This window comes from Formica exsecta, unplaced genomic scaffold (assembly GCF_003651465.1).
Source record: "Formica exsecta isolate Colony F162 unplaced genomic scaffold, ASM365146v1 scaffold21, whole genome shotgun sequence".
NCBI classification, from domain to species: Eukaryota; Metazoa; Arthropoda; class Insecta; order Hymenoptera; family Formicidae; genus Formica; species Formica exsecta.
The window spans coordinates 784,128-807,719 of NW_021849398.1; the positions used below are offsets into that span (position 1 = coordinate 784,128).

Sequence of the window (23,592 nt, forward strand, 5' to 3'; positions counted from 1 at the left end):
GGCAAAATTCTTCCACTATTCTTTACCTTTTTTCTTTTTCCTTTACCCACAATCGCGCATGTGACGATAAACATATTTAATCATTCCGAAATCATATATACATTGTAAATACACCGTGTAATGCGTATTCTTGCTATTCAACAAGATTTACAACGAGCTCCTCGATTTATATGTGTGTATATAGAATCGCATACATAATAATGTGTTATATACACACATATTCATGTTTATTGTGTGTATATTTGTAGGCGTATATACGCAAACCATGTCGGTCCAATAATAATCTTCGCCGCCGTAAGAAAAATTAGTTACATATAATTCGCACAAGAAACGCTTACAATCGCTTGGCATATCGCGTGGGACCCGTCAGTCCTTATTAGTTTTGTATTACTTAATGTGCTTGGTAAGTGCTATCTTACACGACACAGTCAGTTTCATTCACTAAACGATTAAATCTATTTATACAAACTAGCTGTAACAGGCGAGACGTATTTTATACATTGATCAAATAAGAATTCTCTCTGTGTTTCGGATAATCAATATATTATTTAGTCTACCTAACAATGCGTTAATTGTCCCTTAACGAATACATTAATTGCGAAACCTCCCAGCGAGCGAAAAACTTATAACTTCATTTGACTTAATTCTAGAGTTCGTTATTATCATTTTATGATTCTCTATAAATTATTTACATTTTATCCTGTGCAACACAGCGATATATTTGTTGCATGTAAACTAATAATTCACATTTTTTCTTTTGCATATATATATATATATATATATATATATGTATACACACAAAATACATACAAAATACATGCCGTAGCGAAAATCGAATCGAATTAAGAAAAAGTCAGATTTGTAGTTGTCGACCGAGGTGGAACGACGAAGAAAAGCTCTTTCGTGTTTCGGCTTTGAGAGGAACAAAAATAAGAAACTTAACGCGGTCGTAAAACTTTTAGTTTGAAGCGAATTCACGATCGACATTCATTATTAGAGTAAACGGAAAATAAATTTTAAAAAAGTAAAATACAAAGAAAAGTATTTTTTTGACACGCATTTGGATTATCTTCAATTATGAATCGCTAATTTATTAGAATAATGAAAACCGTGATGATAAAATACAAAGCAATTGCTAAAGTTGATTAACATCATTTTAATAATCGCTTAAATTATCAAAAATAAATCATCGAAGTAATAATTGTTAAATCTGATTATTTAATTAGTACATTGTTATTGTACAATATTTATGTGATATTATATTTGCGATCAATAAATTGATAATTATAATAAATTTATAATTGATACGCATGGGAAGAAATTATTATCCGCACTGTTCTTTATTAGTTTAATCTTCGAAGTTCATCAGAGATTTAACTCTGGCAATAAATTATTTATCGAGATCATAATTTATTAACATTGTTATTGAATAATATCTAATATATATATGTATACACACAAAATACATACAAAATACATGCACGCACATACGCGCACGCACGCACACACATACACATACATACATATAATTTGCGCAAGTATGCAAGAAAATATCTCTTTGAATTGTCAATAATTCAAGTTGCATCTTTGGATGTGGCCAAAAATAGATTTAACTAACACGACAGATCGTAGGTGGGATATCTTTTCGATGAAGGATGGTCAATCGTACATTGATTAGATTAAAATACATCGTCGTTGTATCATACACGAGTTACTTTCGCAAAATAAAAACATATATGCTACAATTAATAAATAGAATACATAGATTTTATTCATGTATACATCATTATGCCTCATGATTAAAACGAGCGAGTCCGATCAATGATGCGTTGACCGATCCTTGTATATATAGTATTTAATAATTTTCAAATTATTTAATATTATATTCCTATGATGCAGATTAATAATTTATTCAAGATTACTCGATATGCACGGTATAAGAGCATTTTTTTTTAATTTAATATTTTATCTCTCTCTATATATATATATACTGCTAGATCGATACTGATTAGGTTAAAACGCTCTATCATTTTTTTTCGCTATTACACATAGGCAATTAAGTATTTATACCTGATGGGATTTCGTGTAATATAACGTTTATCGGTTTTCAATAGAAAACAAAGAAAAAACAAGAAAACATATACAGTCATACAAATCTAAGTACGTAACTACGTTAAAAATTCCATCAGATATGCCACTAATTTGTGCTTTATCGATTAAACGTGTAACAAAGAAGTACATTTTTGAGACTTTAAAGTAGCAGCCCTATCACAGTGTGGCTCGGAGTGAAGGCGATTTTTATCCATTTAAAAATGATCAGAAGTATTTATAAAACAGACTCTATTTGCTTGATTTCCTTTTCAGGTGGTTCTAAGGGTGACGGCGCAGTTTCTATTATTTCCGGTAAGTCCTCCTCGTTCTCTTCCTCGATATCTTCGTCAATTGGAGTCAATGTATCTAATATCACAGGTTGAGTCTGCAACAAATAGAATAATTCGTTAATGCATTAAACCCTGTTAAGTGCAAACGCATGCTGAACGCTATATTATAATAATAATTTATTTTTATAAAATAATCCTGAATCTTTAAAAAGGAAGATTAATATAAATTGCATTTTTACCTGCGGTGTAGTGCACCGTTTCATAGCAGGGGCCATGAAACTAGTAATAGTGCTTACAAGGAAGAAAAACCCTGCCATGAAAAACGGGATGCTATAGCTTTGCGTTGCGTCGTAAACAGCGCCCGCTAAGGGTGAGCCAACTATAGCAGCAGCCCCTCTGAACAGAATTAAAAGGCCGAAAGCGTTCGTTAATTTGTCTAATCCCAAGAGATCCACCAAAATGATCGATGTTAATGAGATATACCCAGCTGAAAAATTATAAAATTATCATTCAAGACAAAATTTGCAAATATCACATTTTAATACTTAAAATAATAATTTTCAATCGAAACATCATAGATATTAGATAATTATTGTATAGTTGAAATACTTACATATTGCTATTCCGAAAAATATGCTCATAATAATATAAGCGGCGTAAGTATGGCAAAATGGTGTTGCAGCTACTGCGATTGTAGATATAATTAAACAAACATTATTTAACAGTAAGGAATCAACTTGCGGAAAATCGGCCACATATCCACAAGCCACACGACCTATAGTGTTCGTTATTCCAATGATGGATAATAAGAACGATGCAGAATTGCTTTCAATTCCCTTAAAAAAGAAATAGAGATATAGTTGAATACGTGTTATTATATGCAACGCGATATAATGATATAGTGAAAATTAATAAATAACATACATCTAAGACCGCAGCATCCACCAGATATACAAAAGGAACATATAATCCAGCCATACCAAACACGTTGCTAATACCAATTAGAAGGAAAACGGGATCCTTCAATAAGGACATGTCCATCATCGTCGCTAGAGCTTCTTTAAACGAGTCAGGTAATACCAAGCAAGGACATAAAGGTTCTAAGAAATTAAAAAATTTATATTAATTTTTTTGAAATTTTTAATAATATCGATTGAATTTTGATATCGAAAACAATGTATATACATACGTTGTTGCGCTTTTTCGATATCAATGTCCTTCATGTCACCACGTACAGATTTGGGAATAGATATAACACTCTGACGATAATTGGCGAGAGATTTCTGGCTTTGGTATTCTGGTAAATTGACTACGCTACCACTGTAGAAAATATCCTTTCTCGATAAGGGACGGACCATCATTGGTTTTTCCTTTGGGATACTAGTTTTACTGGTAGTAAAAGTAATACTCTCACCATCCTAGTACAAACAAAAATATTGTATGTTATTATTATTATATTAATGGAGAAATATGCGATTAATTTGTCTAACAATATATAAAAGATATAAATCTAATCAACATCTCTCCCGTAAGATGAAACATTCAAATCTGTAAATGTATAAACTTACATCAACTTCAGCGTTATTATTTCGCGATCCCAGCATACTACTTGTGGAAAGTCTCAGATGCAAGCTCTTTCTGATATCTCCATTAGAGTTAAGCGTTGTCCTAGAGTTTTTTATTGCACTAAGGCTAGGCTTGTAGCGCTCGCTGGTACTCGTTTTACGAATTCTATCGAAGAATGGCACAGAGCCGTTTTTAGGCAAACCTTGAACGTGGGTCGTGAAAGCCGGCTGCGACGCGTTTCTGGGGATTATCGTCTTATTAAATTCATTCTCGGGCTTCTCCGCGTCCTTGGCGTCTTTGGTTTCGTCGATATTCTTGCTTTTAGATTTATTCGAAATATTCTTTAAGTCCATGCTGCCGCTATCGCTAGTATGCCCACTGGAAGAGTGCTCTTGTACCTTCACTTCGGATATAGTCGGGAGGGTTGGCACCGTTGGAACTGGTGTTAAAGGAGTTCCTTTAATATTATGGTTATTTGATAACGAGTATACACTCCTCAAATAATCGAAATAATTATCATCTTGATTACTTGACGAGGTATACCGGTCATAATGAAAATGATATAAACCATATAATTTTGTTTTGAGATAATTAGATTTTTGCATATTAAAAAATATTTTTTAATAATATCTTCAAAAAATTATCATATTAATTAAAATATTCTTCTACTTTTTTTTATATATTTTTCAATCTTATATATATAACTATATACAAAACAAACAACATGATTAACTTAAAAATAAGAAAATAGAATTTTAAAAGTAAAAAAGCGATTTTTGGATCGTTATCTTTCAGAATAAATTACAATAAATAACGATTAACTTTATTTCTCTATATTGTTATAACTCGCGCCATTTTCACAATCATAACGAGATATACCAAAGGGTACCGATCGCCAAAGAATTTCTTACCAGGCACTAATTGGTCTAAATTGAAACTGGAATGAACACCAGGATCAATATTGATTGGCATTTTCATTCGCTTTTCCATAGATCCGTCCGGCAATTGTACCATAAAATAAGAACCACCGATGCTGCCACGTTCCATCTGAAATCTCTTCTCTTCGGCCATTCTTTGTAATAATGGTTTAACAGAAGAAGCTTTCGGATATTCCAAAGGTCTCATCATGGCACCAAATACCTAAAAATCATCTGTTAGAATTATCAGATATACGAGATATACTATCTCGATTAATCTAATGCGTTGTATTACTCCTGCATAAGCAAAGCAGCGAAGCGTAACGCGAATGAGATATTTCACTGTTTACTTACTGCGCAATTTAAGATGAGACCAGCCAGGATTAGATTTGCTCCCTTCCAGCTATATGCCTCCAGCAACATGGTCGCGAGAGGCGCAAATGCGAACGTGCCGAATCCCGATCCGCATACGGCAATACCCGTAGCTAAAGATCTTTTGGTTTCAAAGTAATAGCCTACGCAAACTACTGCGGGTAGATATATCAAACCAAATCCAATTCCTAAAAGAGCAATAGAGATATGAACTAGAAAGAAACTGGCGAGGCGTAAAGAGATTGCGCGAGTAATCGCGAAAAAAATGTAATTATTACGCACCTCCCATAATGCCGTAAGTCATCATAAGCATATTTACACTGCTTGAAAATGTTGAAAGTACAAATGCGGCGGCGCCTAAGAAACTTCCTGCCATACATACTGCTCTACAGCCATACTTATTCGTTAAAGCACTGACGACAGGGCCTATGACAAGGAAAAATTCATATTTATCCATTACAATTTATTTTAATTGGCTATTTAATTTAAATTGATTTAGTACGAATTTTATCAGAAGTTCCATTTATAATAAAATCGTAATTCCATCTTCTTTCAATAAAATACAATTGATTAAAAGATAAGCTTTTATTATTCTCGTATATTGATATTAAATATCTTTCGGCAATTATATCTTTATAAACAAAACTTTCGTTAATAGAAAATTAATTTTTCTTATAGAAAATATAATAAATGTTAAAATATATTTTTTAGCAGTTATTGTGCATTCTATGTTTTAAAATTCAGTACAAACGAAATTTTGAAAACATTCATGTTTATATCTTACCAGCGCTAAGGTACATTCCAGATAACAACGAGCCAACCCAAGCGGTCTTGCCCTTTCCTTCCCCAAAATATTTAACAAACTCTCCTAGAAAAACGCCGAACGTATAGGCAATACCGTCCACTATCATGTTACACATAAACGATGCAAATACCACCACCCAACCATAACCACCGTCAGGTGGGGGTGGTATATCGTGGTATTCGCAGAGCGAACCTCCCTCATCTTCGGGCGAAGCTTCATCGCCGCCCGGTCCATCGGCCCCCGTTAATCTCGATTGTTCTTCTACAGAATATTCGCTCTCCGTCTAAAAAGAAGCGTAATAATAATTTTCAATTTTTTACAAACTCATATAAAATAACATATTTTATGCATTTTGAAAGTGTTACATTCTTCTAAATTTTTCTCTGTAAGAGATGCTTTTTATTTATTAAAAAATAATTCTTATATCATAAGAAACGGCTAGGAAAAAGAATAATTGATTAATTTCAGCTATTTATTTTGTATTGTTATTCATATCATAATCTTGTACTCTTTACATTGTTAAAATATAACAGAAATTGATATAAATTATAGAGCTTTTACTATACAACTCGCAATTCAAACTTTTTATGCTTCAATAATTCAGTGCGCATAATTTTATGACACAGCTTATATCTGTATTGCGTATAATAATTTCGTAGAAAATCTGGAAAATAATATAATTGAAGACTGTCTTATACTTTGCAACACAAACGCGTTACTTTCGCCTTGAATAAGACTTGCAGTTCACCTTGAATGCTCTAAGAGAAAAAGATCTCTTTTGTGACGCACAAACAAGGATTTATTTCTATAATCACTGACTGATGAAATGTTGTCGATTAGACTTCTTATCATTCAGATCATATGCAATAAAATGCGATATTTTTTTCGATAAAAAGAGAAATGCACGCGTAGAGAGATAAATTAAAATCAAGTTTTAAATTCAATTAATAATAAATTTGTTCTTTTACACATAATGAAAAAAGAAATCATATGCCATTACTTGGTAATGATTTCGTTAATCACGGTCTAGAAATTATCGCAGAGTGTAATACAAGAACAACGCTGCGTGCTATGATGTAGGATGATATCATAATCACGCAAACGCTAGCATAGACATCAAATAGCTATTGTGAGTTAATCAGTCTCTAAGGTTACATATAGTCAAGATGATAGATAGAATGTATCGTTAGAATCAAATCAATAAAGACATGGTTGTTTTCAATTCAATCTGCATTTTTTCTGCGATATAATTGGATTTACCGCTAAGTTATTAGTATGTGATCCATATAAAAAAAAAAGATACTTTAATTAGAATAAATAATTTAAAAAATATTTTTCTATTATAAGCAAATGCGAAGAGAGAAAGAGAAAGATTAATATAAATGTATGTGTGTATTAAAATCAATGCTTATAGAGATAAAAGCAATGATAGAGATAGGATACATCGCGATAAGTTCGCGCTATCAATGTATTATATAAACACATCGCATAAATTAGTTCTATTAAAGGCATGCTTTCTTAGATAAATGAATATTGTTGAGAATTTACGTAGTGAAAAATCTAGGAACATCACTGGCATTTCAAACAAATCGGAAATTTATAACTTATAAGATTTAAAATGATGAGAGAGAGAGAGAGAGAGAGAGAGAGAGAGAGAGAGTACATACAATGCCTTAATAAATAATTTTAGGAATTATATGTTTTTATTAAATTCTTTTTTGCTTATATTTATCAAGTATTATATACTAAAAGTGTTTGTATAATTCTTTTTCTGAAACGTCTCATGTATGTTATTATTTTTTAAATTATTATTAATCATACTCTTAAAAAAAAATCATATTAAATTGATTTATAGTATAACAATAAAAGTAAAAATTTACAGATATAGCTTTTAGTATCCGAGATTCTATTTAATGGATTCCTCATGAGCAGTGGATTTACTTTTGAAGCTATATATAAAATATATTAATTTATTTAATTACCAAATATCATTTAATTTAAGTTTCAGTTATATTGTCAAATGCTACAATATTCAATAATCACCTAGTATCGCTACAATATTCAATTAATATTTAATCTCAAATGAATTCCAATCATCGGGCTTTAATAAAAAAAAACATCTTAATATATATATATATATACATGGAGATATTAATACCGTGATAATCGAGAAGGGAAAATATCGAGCCGCGCATACGCGATATGATATTAATCGACAGAATTTTAACATTTACACGGGTCTTTTACAATATAATTACATGAGACTATTGAATTATAAGAATTAATAAAAGCACTTCGAATGTTATTAATTACTTTAGCAATCAGACAAGATTATCTTAATCGTTAATATTTTAATGATATTAGCAAAATAATTCTTTTCTATAATTTTATTAATTTTCTTTGTGGCTGGATTAGATATAATAAGAATGATAAAATATTATAAGATTATATAATTTTTTGGTTGTATCTAACCATTATTAATAAATGACGATTTATGTAATAGAAAAAATTAGAAAAAATCGTGCAAAATTGTAATTTTTTCTTTTTAAGATTCTTTATAGAGATATATGATTACTGCCCGCTTATATTTTTATATATCTCGCTTTTGTATATCTCACTACGATATATAATTAGTATAGTCCCATTGTTAGAGATTTGGATCAACGATCTCGCGTATCGCGGCCGCGAAGACGAATTTAAATGCAGCGCGTATGTTCGCGTTTGCGTCCGCGCGGATGACTTGGCCGAACGGAAGGTCACAGCTGATCAGCTGATCGCACGCTGTCGCTGTCATTCCGATCGCGCCACCCGACGATGAAAGACGCAAAGCTCACCGCGAGAATCGCTCACGCTCGCATCTGACCTTGCTATTTTCTAGCACGGTATTACTGTCGTACACACGGTATATTACCGTGTTACGCGCCATTGTCATGTGTATGCAAAATGCGTTACGGATCGTGCGTACGAATGCAACGACGTATCCTCTCGTCACAGGTAGCAGTCTGTCGACCATCAAGGCTGTCATATGCCACCTTTCTTCGTAAAGAACTACGCACTGTGCGATTGCGCCAGTGATTATAGACTATGCATAAAAAATGATTATCATTTCAGCGCGACTGAGAGACTACAATAAAAATGCACGCGAATTAAACGGCTCATCTGGATAGATTGTGCAAAAATCGATAACGAAAATATGAAATTTGTAATATACATAGGAATGCATCGATTGTAAATTTTTTACTCCAACATTAAATTTTGAGGAAATTTTCATTTTCCGCAACAAAAGTCCGTGTAAAGTTTGTTCTTTATATATCTAATGGAGCAACATGAAAGGAATTGCATTTTGAAAAAACTTTTTAATACTTTTTCCATGTCTTTCGGATCTTTTTTAAATCTTTATCTTACTCAAGCAGTCACTGGTCGCACCGCCGTATCCGGTAATAAACGAGTCACGTAGGAAACGAGATCGTTGTGTTCCAGTATTCGCAAGACAGAGAGCGGAAAGGTAGAAAGGAAGGAAGGAAGGAGGATGGGACAGATTTTTGAATATAACCGACAGCGCACCAACACACAATTATACCCATATATATACAAACCGTACCGAGCTGATCTTGCGGACGCGACGTGAGCCGTACTGCGACTTGTTGAGTGACACACGCGACATTCTACGGATCGCCTTAAACCGTCAATCACACTTCTCTTTCTCTCTCTTTCTCCGGCACCCTTTTTCCCTTCCTCTGCAGCCTCCTCCTTTCTTTTCGCTCGAAACAGCGTTCTATTTTCGAGCACGCTCGACGCGACGCGAGCGACTCGACGCCGCTCTCTTCGCTCGCGAGCGCGGCTTTATCCCCGACAGATTCTCCGCTCCCTTTATCGTTTATGTTCCTTCCGCACTTTTTCTCACTCTATCACACACACACACACTCTCTCTCCTTCCGGCCCGCCAAACCACCCGTCGACAATCTCACTCGTCGTAATCCGCTGCCATGTCGACTACGACTGTACTACTGGCAGTACTGACGCGCTCGCGTCGTCGGTATCCGCTCGCTTAGCGCACTGCCATCGCGCGCAGCGCACGCCGCGTCGGTATCCGATACTCGCTTCGTCAAGGTAGAAATGGTGGGAGAACGCCACGATCTTCTCTGCTCCAAGGAGAGCGCCTCGAGGACAAGATACTGAGGATGTCCTCGATGCGCCAATATAGAGTTTTTCCCGCGATTCGGCTCTTGAGTTTTCACAGACACATTCCACACTTCTTTCTCTTCGGAAGTTATTCTTTTTTAGTTTATGACGCGGCTAGTTTCGTCGAAAAGATTAAATTACTTTCTCCTGATTTTCTCGATATGTCAATTTTCTTGACATGCTTCAATCTTTACGGTGACTTTTTAATGCAAATTATTTTTTTCCCAGAAATTATTTTTATTTTTGTGTTTACTTTTGTTGCATCTTAAGACAGATCCTCGTGACTCGTCCTCAATATGTGTATCGTGTTCTTCAATATTTTCTTTTCAAATATTATTTTTTATAAAATTTATTTTCTCTTCAAAAAAATGTTTATTTAATATTTTCTTCTTATAGAGAGATTCTCTTTTGAAACTTTAAATATTCGTTGTACCTTGATAATTGGCTACAACTTTCACAAAATTCATCTTACTTATTTTCTATATATTGCCTCTCTTGAAGTTAAATGTTTAAAAAAGAAATGAGTTTCTCTTAGCGGAAAGACGCCAAGCGGCGATTGCGCAGTGATGTTTCTTCTCAATGTGCGCACGTGCCAAGTGACTCACGTGTGTCGCGAACAAAAGATGCATATATGCATATAACGCACTCGTGATGAGCTTTGTCTAATGCCTCTTCTTTCGTCACGTTTTGTCATGTCGATATAATAATACCACTTTTCTCCGGATATTTATTGTTAAACTCACCTCTGTCGAGCTGGCACCCCGCCTTGCAAAAATAAAAAAAAACCAATAGCGTACAATTGTGAGCTATTTATAAACTTTTATATCCCGCAAATGAAAAATTTTGAGCTTGTCACATTGGGCAGGAATTTAATACTTTTTGTGGAGGAGGAGATGGGGGCGGGGGGAGGAGGGTTTCGTCGGCGGTCTTAAACTCTATCTGTCAGAATAATTTTAATGGAGCGATTGCGATCACTACTCGTTTAGAAATACAACGAGAATGTCTTACTGCATTTGATGTTTTCTCGTACTCAATGCAATCATCAAGCACTTTTGGTATGTCCTTGCAATGTACTTTGAAATTTAACAATTATCTTCACTTTGAAAAAAAAAAAAAAAACTGAGATATACTTTTCAAAAAACATGAAAGAAAAATACGAACATTTAATAAAAAGAATTAAAAACAGAAAAACCTTTTTTTTTAGCTTTTTTTTTTAAATAAGTTCCGATGCATTTTCGCGTCAAGAAGAGAAATATTACGATTCAACGTGCAAAATTATACTTTCGTCATTTTTTACGAATCTCAAAGAGAATGGTTGGCACCCGCGTGTTTCACTAATGTCAAAAGAAAATAATACGATGCACTCGTGCACTATATTATACGTTCAATCATTCAGTTTTCCCGTACTTTCATTTTCCTCAGTTTTGTCTTCAGGATAGAATTGACGTTTCCTGTATTTCCGCGCGATCCCGATACATCTCCTTTAAACTGTCTGCGTAAACGATCGAGAGCCCTTCACTGAAGCGCGTCTTGATCACATCCACGTGCAACACTTGCGGATAATTGCGGGTAAATCACTGGTGTTTTTTCGAATCTCGTCGATCGAACTTTCTCGATACTGACAATTTGCGCATTGTCAAATGCGATGCGGCGCGTTAATACTCGTTCAGAGTAGCTCTATATCGAGAATCCGCGGCGCAGCACGGCAGATTCTATTTATATTCGAGAACACGCAGCGATTGTGTCGAAGCTCGTCGAACTTCCGCGAACAAAGCTCCTGCTCGTCCTTCTTTGCGTTTCGTTTCTAAATCGAGATTGTATGTGTCTTCCTGTTACAACGCGTCAAGAAGCGGAAACGATCAAAAATGATTATTCGTCGATCATGAGCACTGACATAAGATCGAAATCAACAATCTCGATTGCTCAGAACAAGCCGAAGTGAACAAATGCCACTTGACTCGATTAACGCGCGTTGTCGATTTAAACCATAATTTGCCAAGTAAAAGCATATATCCGATGCAACGCGACGCTTTCGAATAAGGGAATCGAAGCAAGTCTTGGGATGACGAATATTTCGCAACATACATACATACATACATACATATCAGGTGATTGCATAAGTTCGTGCCCGATTTAAATATAAACTTCAATAGACATTCGCGGCGTGTGCTGATTTAAAATATGATCTTCCCAAAGTGCAATTGTACGTTTCGCGCTGATAGCGTCGCGATTCGATCAATGTTGCGCACAAGACGGGACACATGGTCCAGGTCGGGGCAAAGCGCGGCACTGCACGATGCTCATTTACCTACATTATATGCCATCGAAAGGCATGTTGCACTCTGGCTTACGCGCGTGCGTTCCCCACTCGAACTCGAATTGCGTGGCGCGTCATGGCGAAGAGCGTTCGCTCTTCGCTCTACGATGTCAAGGGACGCACGTCATCAGTTAATTTCTTAACAGGGGCGTTTCGCATTATTTCGAAACCCTAGTTCTCATACGCATACATTTATTTTATCAATTTCACTTTTATAATCTTGGAATTATATATTATTATGTATATATCCACACACATTGCTCTTTCTGAATAATAATATCTTTTGTTTCTTGTGAATATTTGTGTATGCGTGTGCGTTCGAATATAATCATTTAGACGGTATTTTATCATTATTTTGTTTTAGAATTTGGATCTGTAAAAAAATCATATTTTAAAGTCCCTTCTCCTCATACAGCTATAAAACAAGAGTGCCATTTTACTCAGTAATAATGTCGGGAATAGTTTTGTTTGGGACTGGAGAGAAAATAAATGAGAAACAGCAGCTTGATGATGAGTAATTTTATAGGCTTTATCTTTGAAGGAGAAAATATTTGACGCATTTAGTTTCTCTTCAATTAATGAATGATTCATTATAATTCACTATGGTACTGTCATATACAATAACAAGGCATTAAATATTGGGACTTCTCAATTAAAAAGGGCTTTAGACGTATTTGACTAAATTTATAGGTGGATAATTAAAATTTGAGGAGCCAAAAATATATATTACTTAAAGTAATTCTTTTGTATCTTTTTATACACATATTGAATTTTTTTGCCAAGAATCTGTTATATATTTATAAAAAGATGTATAAGAAGATATAAAAGAATTACTTCACGCCTAAAATAAAATTATATATATATACGCATATAACAGAGATAATATAAAATCTCTTTTATAATTCAAGAAATGGTGTAAAAATATAAAGAAATTTATAGAGGCAGATTCTCTTCTTCTCGAACAGTTGGAATAAAGTCTTAATGGGTCGTTTATCTACTTGTGAGGTCTTCAATCGAATCAAAGATGGAACTTACGATGATATATTCCAGATGCTGATCCGTCGAATCGGCCATAGCCTGTATCGCGTCACGATAAGCTCGTTTCTCTTGGACTGTCAGCCGTGAAGATCACGTTGAGAAAACGTTCATTAACGATGCCAATTCTATCGGCGAGACGTAAGATGAGCGGAACAATCGCGGAACACACACAATGTTCATAAATTTGGTCGAATGCGGTCGCGAGCGCCGATCACGCGAAACACTGTGCGGCAGAGCAGCGCGATGCTCATGTGGCTGATGACGCTTATGAATTAATTAGATAATAACCAGCGACAATTAGAGCCGAAGGCACCGACACGAAAATACCATCTGCTTCTCATCTCTGCGGAAAAGTTTTCTAACAAATTCCCGCAATAGTATGAGAGCGTCCAAGCAGACAGTAGATATATTCGTCAAATAAATCCCCAGCTATAGATGTTCATATTAATATTTAATTGAAATTTCATAGGAAAATTGCTAATATGTTATTGGTCTATATTTTATGAATTTGGAAATATAAAGGTAAATTGCTAATATGTTATTGGTTTATATTTTATGAATTTGGAAATATAAATTATATCATGATTAAAGTATGAGAAATTTTATCATCTTTGAAATTTTCTAATATAATTTAATGTAAAATATCTTTGGGAAAGACAAGAGCTTAAATTGTCTTTTATAAATCTATAAGTTTATAAATTAGATTAGATAAGCTATATTGGAGCTTTAATCTTCTTTTCAATTCCTCAGGCTTTACATTTTTCTCTTGACAATTTCCAAGATTCCCGATAAAAAAGTATATTATAAAATAAAGCTATTAAATTTATAATTTATTTTTAATATAGGTTTTTTTAATAGGAAGATATTTTCATTAAGTTGCAAACATTTAATAAATTATGATAATCAACGTGTTATAACAAAGTTAAAATATTTCACATTACGAAGGAGATTACGATTCTAACGAAACAGTTTTGAAGCTACTCATTTATGCGGTATTTATCGGTCTGGCAATTTGTTCAGAAGGGTCGCAAAAGCTGATAAAAATTTAAGTGGTCATTCCAAACGATAAAGGAAGAATTCATCATTATTTATCGAGTATGTGCGATATCGCATATTCTTTCTCCAGGATAAACCATTTAATCTCGAGCTCGTTATTGCTATTTGCTTATGATTATATTTGAAATTGCGAATAAAAAAACGCGGTCCAAAGGGGGAAAAGCAATGTTCTCGGATACATACGATGAATCGCATTAGTATTGTTTGTGCATGCGTTCTAATTACTGCAACCTTACTGGATTGTACTGCCTGTTGATAACGAAGTCCGAGCGCTTCCGCACTGCATTCTCAGACAAACAATCGCTGATTACATTCGACGCGGTCATCGTAGAAAGGGCATATGTCGGAAAAGAAAAATGTTTGTGTCAGCAAGCGAAAGCTTTTATAAAATTAAAGTTGTAAGATGTGAGAAATTTTCAATAACGTGAAATAATAAAATTTCTTTTATAAATCTAACGGTGTTACCGATGATATCAAAATATATTTTTTATATAGAACGTGTAACTATACTTTTTTGTTGTAACGATAATTATAAAATGTTTCATTTATCTCCTGCATATCTTCTTTATGTAATAAAAAAAAAAAAACATTTTTTTTTTTTTAAACAAAAGCGGCAAATTTAATAACATTGGAAAGAGAAGATCATCTTTTCCACGATTCAGTTCGCAAACATAAATTTTTTTACACGCAATTGATTTTCCTGGCCATTACACTACACTTATTATACGCGTAATTGATCTTTTCTATCTTTTAGTACAGTAAATCGTTTGGAAATGCATATCTGTTCAGCAAATATATATATTAGTTATTGATGCGATGGAGAATTTAATCGACGAAAAATAATCTGAGAAATTCTATCTAATATCTGTCGGTTGAACAGCCGCGAATCCGAGGCCTGTTCGACATTCGATAGAGAATGATAAGAAGTTCAATAAACACTTAAAAGATAACAGAGTTGCGCACAGAAAAATAGATCTTAATCTCTCGAGTCTTGAATCTCACGAATGCGTTATAATCCATCGCGTGAAACTTTAATAGAGGTCAGTCTTGATGAAAGCTTCTTCTCGAATCGCTCTTCTGCGTTTTCGGAATTAAAGGCTTTTACTAGAGGATATTTGTTAATAAATATATTTATTTAATAATGTTCTTGGCAAACGCGGCGAGAGAGAAGGAGAGAGAAAGAGAGAGAGAGAGAGAGAGAGAGAAGAGAGATAGAAAGGGAGAGAGAAAAGAGTTGTACGCGCGGAAACAATGCAGCGTATCGTCCGGAATATAATATCGTGTTTTGTCAGTACAGCGGCGTTACATTATAAATTTCCTCGTCAACCAGCCTACAACCCACTTTCACTCGCGCATTTCGCGATTGTTCAATCATTGCGCACATTTTTTTATCATTTATCTTGCGAAAATCGATTGAAAAATAATTGTCAAAAAGACATGGGCAAGAAATGCACGTTTTAAACAGATCGTGTTACTATGTTCTATATTGTATTATTAAATTACGTACACAATGTATTTTTTCTTTCCACGAGTTGCTTCACTTTAGATAAGATATAAAGAATATCTCATATTTTATACTCTTAGAGAATATTATTTATATTTATAATATAGATAAAATTAAACCGATATAGACTGTCGCGAATGAAAAATATATATATTAGTGACGAGTAAATCACAACGCAAAATGTCGAGTCGCCGTAAAATAATACGTTTATAAATATAATATAAGCTAACACAGTCTCGAATCAACGACGAGGAAACTTTTTAATTCCAAGATTATTCATTTCATTTGCTCTTTTCATGATATCTAGGTACATACTATATTTAACGGCAAATATTAGGAAATTAAAAGGTATAAATAAAAGGTATATAATGAATTATAAATTTCTCGAAATTTTTCGAGCCAAGTTCAATAATCCGAAAGACTTTAGACTTAAACACATGAAACGTATGGAAAAATAAAATTCCGTGCATAAACAGAATACCTAATCGCGTCGATGGAATGATTATACGTCGTTGTCATAAATATGTTATTGCAACGAAATTCCAAGTCAAAGAAGAAACGGAAAATTGGATTACGCCCACAGAAATAATCATATGTCGTTGCTATCGGTTCGATTCAAATTCCTGCTAACGCTGCGGAGACGCGTGAAATCGTTCGAGAACACGTTGACTACGTGGAACATATATATGTATACTGCTTTTGAAAAGAAGAATGATACTGCGAAATCAAATACATTGCTTTCTATGCAATGCTACAAATTTTATATAAATAGAAAATGCGGAGTTGCACATCGAGTTATCGTCAATCGCTCTCGCGAATAATATTTTTGAATAATCGTGATATTAACATTATTAAAATAGTTTGGAGTAACGTTATTACTATAGTATTCCCTATTATATCAATAATATTTGTACATTGATCAGGTTGTGGAATTAATATAGTTTGGATATAAGAAATTCAGATTTCGATGCTACCAATACACGAAAGTAATCTCTTCTTTTATTCGAACATGTGATAGAAAAAAAAATACGATAATTACAAATATATAAGTTTCAATTTTTAATTTATGTTAAACATGACACGATCGCGATTATCTAATAGTATTTTGAACACACCCCGCCATTAAATCATTAAAAGAAAAAAAAAAAAAAAAAAAAAAAAAACGCTTGCAATTATTTCACGTTAATTGCAGCGTTATTAATATACATATATATGCGATTATATAATTAATATTACATAACGACGCTTGCAATTATGTTTATGGAATGTTAATATACTGTCTTGAGACTATTTTATAAGCGACCATTATGATTACCTTATTTTTAGGCGACATGATGGTGGCTCTCTGTTCTCTTACGATTAGTCGGAGGCGAATGCACCCTCGTGGGCGACGACGTGAATGAGCGACGATGCGAGACGTGCGTGAATGAGCGAGATGGTGCGAGAGCCGCGGCACCTGATCCGCGAGATACACACGCGGAGAGGAGGCGTCGGTCGGGAGATCTGAAGCCAGGCTAGCTCGGCGCGAAACGCGAATACGCGCTACGCTACGCGCGACAAAATGCGCTCGCTCAATCACCGAGCAACTTAATCGCACGGACACAGGACGCGTAGTCCATCCGTGATTCCCCACTCTTGGGAACGACGCATATCTTGTCGCGCTTATCCCCGTCGTCGTCCGTCGTCGTCATCGTCATCGTCATCGTCATTGTCATCGTTGTTGCCGTTTCGCTCCGCATGTATACCCCGTACTCCCCCTTCTTCACTATCCCATCATCCATCTCCCCGCGCTGCACCCGCCAATCTTAATCATCCGTCTTTCTCGCCCCCGTGCTTCTCTAAACACGCCCGGCGATGTATTACTCACGACTCACGAGTATACGCGTTCGTGCGAATAAAATCGCTTGTATACCATCGGTGAAGAATATAAAGTTCTATATTATGTATAATGCGCGTGATATATTTTTCGAGTACAGGAGCTCGCGACGTGTTTCCTAGGTAATGTCTTTCTTTCTCTCTCTCTCTCTCTATCTCTCTCATTTTTTTTTCCCGCTGGAGGTTACGTCGTGAGATTATCTAATCGTCACGTGTGAACGATCGTGTTAATCGAGCCTATGAGATACAGGAGCTCTATAATACGGCTTTAATTATTAAATATGTAATATAATATATATCAGGATGTGTTGAAAAATTTTATTTATAGATCCTTTGATTCGAGTAAAATTAATATAGCATTTGAGAGAATATGAGAATGTTTATCGATGAGAAATAAGATATTTAACAAAATAATATGCCATAGTTTTGTTAAGGAAATATTGATTGAAAATTGGCCGAGAATTATTTTAATAATCACTCATTAAAGAATAATGCACGATCGAAATACATAGTATGTTATACATAATAATGCTCCTCTTGTGTACACCGATATATTTTTGTCGCAATGCTGTCAAAACCTATCAAATTTCGAAGCAAATCAAAACACGACTTAGATCATGTTAAATTATAATAAGTAATGACATAATATTTGTGAGCATGAACAGCAGAAATTTGATCTAATTTTTGTTAAAAACGAGAAAATAATCGCGATTTTTCACTACGATTCTTATCAGCATGTCGTGCGTGATTTATTTCATAAAACTACTATATTATTTTAATTATTAGATATTATGACGGTAATACATACTTTTTTCTAACATGCCATGCACTACATTAATCCTGATAACGTTATCACAATGCGATATTACCGCAGCTTCTCATGTTTGCAAGAATCAGATGATTTCACTGACGTTGACGAAGATTTGCAAGAAATGCAAATATTATTTACGCATAAGATATACTTGATGAGTTTTCACAAAGTTATGATACAACCGGAAAATAGTTTGGTTTATCAGACAAAATTAAGTAAAAAATGTAGAACGAAATTTTTTTCTACAAGGCTTTGTATCCGAGAAAATTGACTTTGAGCAAATTGGGAAATTAACAACTTCTTTTTCAACTTAAATAAAAGTAAAGAATAAAATTTTGTTCTACATCTTTAACTTATTTTTGCCTGATAAACCACCTTTCTCGATTGTACTACGATTTCGGATATATCTAATATTTATTCTGCATTTTCTTTCTTTTATTTTTCTATTTTAATTCATGTATTAATCATAACTGGAGCATAATAATTAATTCGATTTTTAAGTAATTATCGTGAAATCGGATTGAGTACGTATTACTAAGAATATATTCGGAAGTTTTGAAGAATTAATTTTGCATAAAATAAAATGGTAAATATAATGACATATCTAAATTTTTTTTTATATATAAAATCAGGGCAAGTTTAATCCTCTCTCTTTGAATGTGAATATATTGAATATATATACAATACAGATTAAGATTATTAAACTTACTATTTCATATATATTTTTAGTGATAAAAAATGCCTTATTGTTTGTTAGACACAAAAATAGCTTGCTTTAAAAGAATGATTTTGTGGTTAATTCGGTTTTGATCGAATTGAAGATGTTTTCGAGATTTGAAGATCAAATAAGACAGAAAATGGTTTTTTTAAAAATAAAACCATATATGCTGATGTCAGGATATCCTCTTTGAAAACAAGAAACTTTTATCTTATTCTTATTCATCTTATATATAAGAGGAGAGAATCGATATATATATATATATATATCGGTTAAGACTTTCCGCTAATTCAACATCGCCTTTTTATTAAAATGGAAATGCAGTATGTAAGTACCTACAGTATATCTTTATTATTAATCTCAAAAAGCTTTACATTAAAAGAATATTAAAAAAATACCAACGTGTTTTTCTGAGAATTAGAACGTCGCCAAATGTTTATTTTAGAACTAGAAGAGTAACGAGAAAGCGAAGAGCAATTTGTTATTATCGATGTGAATATCGTAGTATCATTAGTATCGATGATATAATCTGATATCAGTGTGATATATACAGTGTGTGTGTGTGTGTATTTTGAGTTATTAAAAGAGTATAAATATATTTTTTATTTTCTTATATTATTTTAATTTATCCAAGAAATTTAAAACTTATTTATAAATTAATCTTAGCAGTGTCTTTCAATAAAAAAAATTGCGTTAAAAATTAATTGTTTTCCAATTTTTGATATAAATGGTCTCACTATATGTATGGTAATAAAAACTAGATACTTACGATATTGTTCGCCAGTATCAACGGCTTCGGGTGGATCTGCAGGCCATCGTCGTCGCCGATTTGCTCGCCAATCTGCTCGTGGCTGCTGGCGGGGCCCATTTCAGTGCCACAGAACCACCCGGACGACAGACGAGGTCTGGGCTTCCTCCTCGATGCCTCGTCGAAATCGACCGATTCTTCGGATAATCGACGCGAATCAGCGCAGCCCCAACGGCGGCTTACGACGCTTCCATCGGCATCAAATTTCTGACAGGCTCCCTATGGAAGTTAGCTTCCTTGGTCACGTCTACGTCCATTTGTCTCGCAAAAGCGATCGAACTCCCGACTTTTCCCCTTTGTTTCTGTCTTTAGTCTTCACGTTTTTGTCTCTTATTTCTGTCTTTTATTCGATGCGCTTATTAAACTTTATCTTACCTTATGCGATGAATTAATTTTCTCGCCGCTTCTCTCGCAATCGCACTTTTAATTCGATGATCAAGAGCGTGAAAACGACCGATCGTGCGGAATCGGAAATTTCTTCTCTCCGCACCTTCTTCGAAAAATTATTATCCCCGCAGATTATCGTCATCCACCGATAAATCTTAGAGTTTAAACTTGACGTTAAAGTTTAGCCGCAGGACCATTTAAAGTAATCCTCGTTTCCCTATTTTCTCGTTATCATCATGAACATTCGGAATGTTTCTCAACACTGGTGATCGCTTTTCGTTATTTTCCACAGCGGCGTTCGAAGGAAGTATTTGGGGCAACTTCGATTTAATTCGATCTCGTCGATATCTTGGTAACTGTCTAAGCTGATTTCAACGATAGTGTAAAACATATGATTTTCCTTTCGTAATCTCTTCGGTCTCCGTCACCGTTCCCTCGCGAAACCGGTTCTTCAGCAACAACGAGAACGATTTTCCAATGTTATCACACTTTATTCTCACAATTTTCTTTTATAAATATTTCGTAGAGATTCTTCGCGCATATATAAATATTATTGAAAGTTGCTCAAGGAGTTTCTGTCACGTTGCGACGGTAACCGGCGCGAATATTTCACTGGGAAACTCTCCCGGTAGTCTGTAGGTTATTGGTGCGACCTTCTTCACTTTCGCGATTATCCACGACGATCGATCGTGCCCGTTTCCTGACCGCTATCAAGAAGCTGACTGATACCGACGGTTCGACGAACGACGACGACGACGACGACGACGACGGTGTCGTTGCACACACCCACCGGCCGGCTCCGAGTTGCAAAAAAAAAAAAGGGGAAGAGATTGGAGAGGCGCGACCGCGTGGGGTGGAAGGAAGAATCGGGGAAAATCGGCCCGCCGATTTCCGAGGTAGGTAGGTAAAAGGATGAAGAGACGATGGAGAAAATCGTCCTCCTCGCCGGGGAGGAGAGTTTTCCTCTCGCCAGCAGGCTCTACCCCGCCGCGGGTGGGTAGCGCCGCGGCGCCCCAGAATCAATAAAACGCCCGTCCGGCCGTCGCCTGTCTTAGGTCCTTCCTGTCTGGTCTCTACCTGCCGAGGTCTACCGTTTGCTCGCGCGACGCCGGACGTCCCGACGCGGAGCGGCGCGCGCCTGCCCGTCATCCCCGTCGAGCTCTCCGCGCGCGCCAATCCCCGGACGCGCTCGACACCGCGATGCCTGGCGATGCCGCGCCGCGCTCCGGCGCGATCTTGATGGACCGCGCGCACACTCGCTCGCGTGCGGGACTCGCGCCGCGGGTCGATATTCAACTCCGCGGCCAGGAGCGTCTGCAGAGGAGAATTCGTGGAAAGTGTGTTCGTAGAATTTGAGGGCTTTTCGAGGAAATTCAGGAATGGAGGATGTAGAGAATGCGTTACGCGAAAGGCGTAACTCTCTGTCTCTCTCTATTTTCGAGAAAAGGATACTCTTCATTAAAATTTAATGAAGGAAGAAATGTAGAGAAATAAAGAAAGAGACGGAGAAGGACAGGAATGGGGTATCGAAGTAAGAAATGATATATGGAAAAGGAAGTTTCTACTTTATATAATATTGAATAAAATATATATAAAATATGTATGATGAAGGGAAAAAAAAAGAGAATTATAAAAAGACGCGTTCGAGGTACCATATGTTCAGTATTAAATGCTTTCACAATCGCACTCTCGTTGCGATTGGATATATTCTCGTCGCATTACATACATCCCTGCATATAGTATTTGCCGCATAGATAATGTCACAAGCAATATATTACAAAACCATTAGAATTATTATTTTTTTTTTCAGGAACAAGTTAGTTGAGAGATGAAGCTATACATATAGAAACAAGTTTTATATAGAATATTATTATATATATATAAATTTCCCGGAAAAATATGATACAATTGATTTGCCGAGAAAAAAAAGATATTATTTTAAATTACATCAGATATATTAAAATTATTATTTTACTATTAGAATTTTAGGCTATCCGTTTTATTATTGAAATTTTTTATTCGGTCATAGTTTATTTCAGAAAGGGAGAGAAATCATTTTGCGAAAATATTTCTGATTTTTCGTATAGCACATGCATAAGATATATAAATTGGGATTATTGAGAATTATGCGCATTGTGTAGTATTATGGAATAAGTATGGAAGCGTATGTGAAGTTTTATTTGGAACGGTCGGTCATTACCTCAATATACCTGCTGGGTCAATGCAATTGTGATATCTCGCTTTTCTTGAATAATTCGTTATGAAATACAAACAAGTAGGTTTCGAATGTATTAATAATCAAATTGATAAATTTAAATTACAACGCGACACAATCATAATTGTTACAATTGATATGAAAAGTACATATTTTATGTTATAATCGTAGTTAATTATTCAAGAGAATCTAATTTATACATTTTGTCCCATTATTATCTGTAATTTATTCTTCATTATTATTATATAATTTATGTATTTTACACATATTTCTATATAGCTACTATTATATAACGCGTATGATATCGACTTGTCGTTATAGTGCACTGCATCCTGATCGCTTTCATTTTGTTCCTGCTCTTTGCAGATCGATATCGTCGACAACCCCCGTGGTAGTCACGAACATATGTTCCAAGGATAGTCTGTACACATTCTTGCGATGGCCTATTATTAGCTATGACAGTGAAGAAAACGTGTCTAAAAGTTTAGTGCAGTGGACTATTAAGTAGGCCTTTTAATATGTAACATACTTTTTGGATTATTTAAAAAGAACAAAATTTTTTTAATTAAAACTTGATAAACGTAGCGAGATGCATTGAATATATATATCGAAGAGGATATTAATATTAATATAAATAATA

General features: G+C 34.8%; 1 protein-coding gene across 6 annotated transcripts; it reads right to left on the bottom strand.

Moving 5' to 3' along the window:
* Window positions 1-1,745: 1,745 nt before the first annotated feature.
* On the bottom strand, window positions 1,746-21,805 carry LOC115234915 (monocarboxylate transporter 12). Of its 6 annotated transcripts, none has more exons than XM_029806310.1 (11): window positions 20,312-20,410; window positions 6,021-6,324; window positions 5,519-5,662; window positions 5,219-5,424; window positions 4,859-5,087; window positions 3,950-4,404; window positions 3,571-3,799; window positions 3,306-3,481; window positions 2,995-3,217; window positions 2,621-2,868; window positions 1,746-2,476 (listed from the first exon to the last, which is right to left on the bottom strand). In XM_029806310.1, the coding sequence occupies exons 1-11, from the start codon at window positions 20,408-20,410 to the stop codon at window positions 2,327-2,329; spliced, it is 2,463 nt and encodes an 820-aa protein (XP_029662170.1). In that variant the 3' UTR covers window positions 1,746-2,326. The 6 variants fall into 6 exon arrangements, with proteins under 6 accessions (XP_029662170.1, XP_029662171.1, XP_029662174.1 ...); XM_029806311.1 differs by having other exon boundaries at window positions 2,103-2,476; window positions 3,950-4,386; window positions 20,312-21,805; XM_029806314.1 differs by lacking the exon at window positions 20,312-20,410 and adding an exon at window positions 17,454-17,731 and having other exon boundaries at window positions 2,103-2,476.
* Window positions 21,806-23,592: the final 1,787 nt, after the last annotated feature.

Coding starts and splice junctions, on each gene's coding strand:
- LOC115234915 (XM_029806310.1), bottom strand. CDS start 20,410: ATGGGCCCCGCCAGCAGCCACGAGCAGATTGGCGAGCAAATCGGCGAC. Junction 6,325..20,311: donor TGATACTGGCGAACAATATC/GTAAGTATCTAG, acceptor GCTTCTTTTTAG/ACGGAGAGCGAATATTCTGT. Junction 3,218..3,305: donor TGGATGCTGCGGTCTTAGAT/GTATGTTATTTA, acceptor TTCTTTTTTAAG/GGAATTGAAAGCAATTCTGC.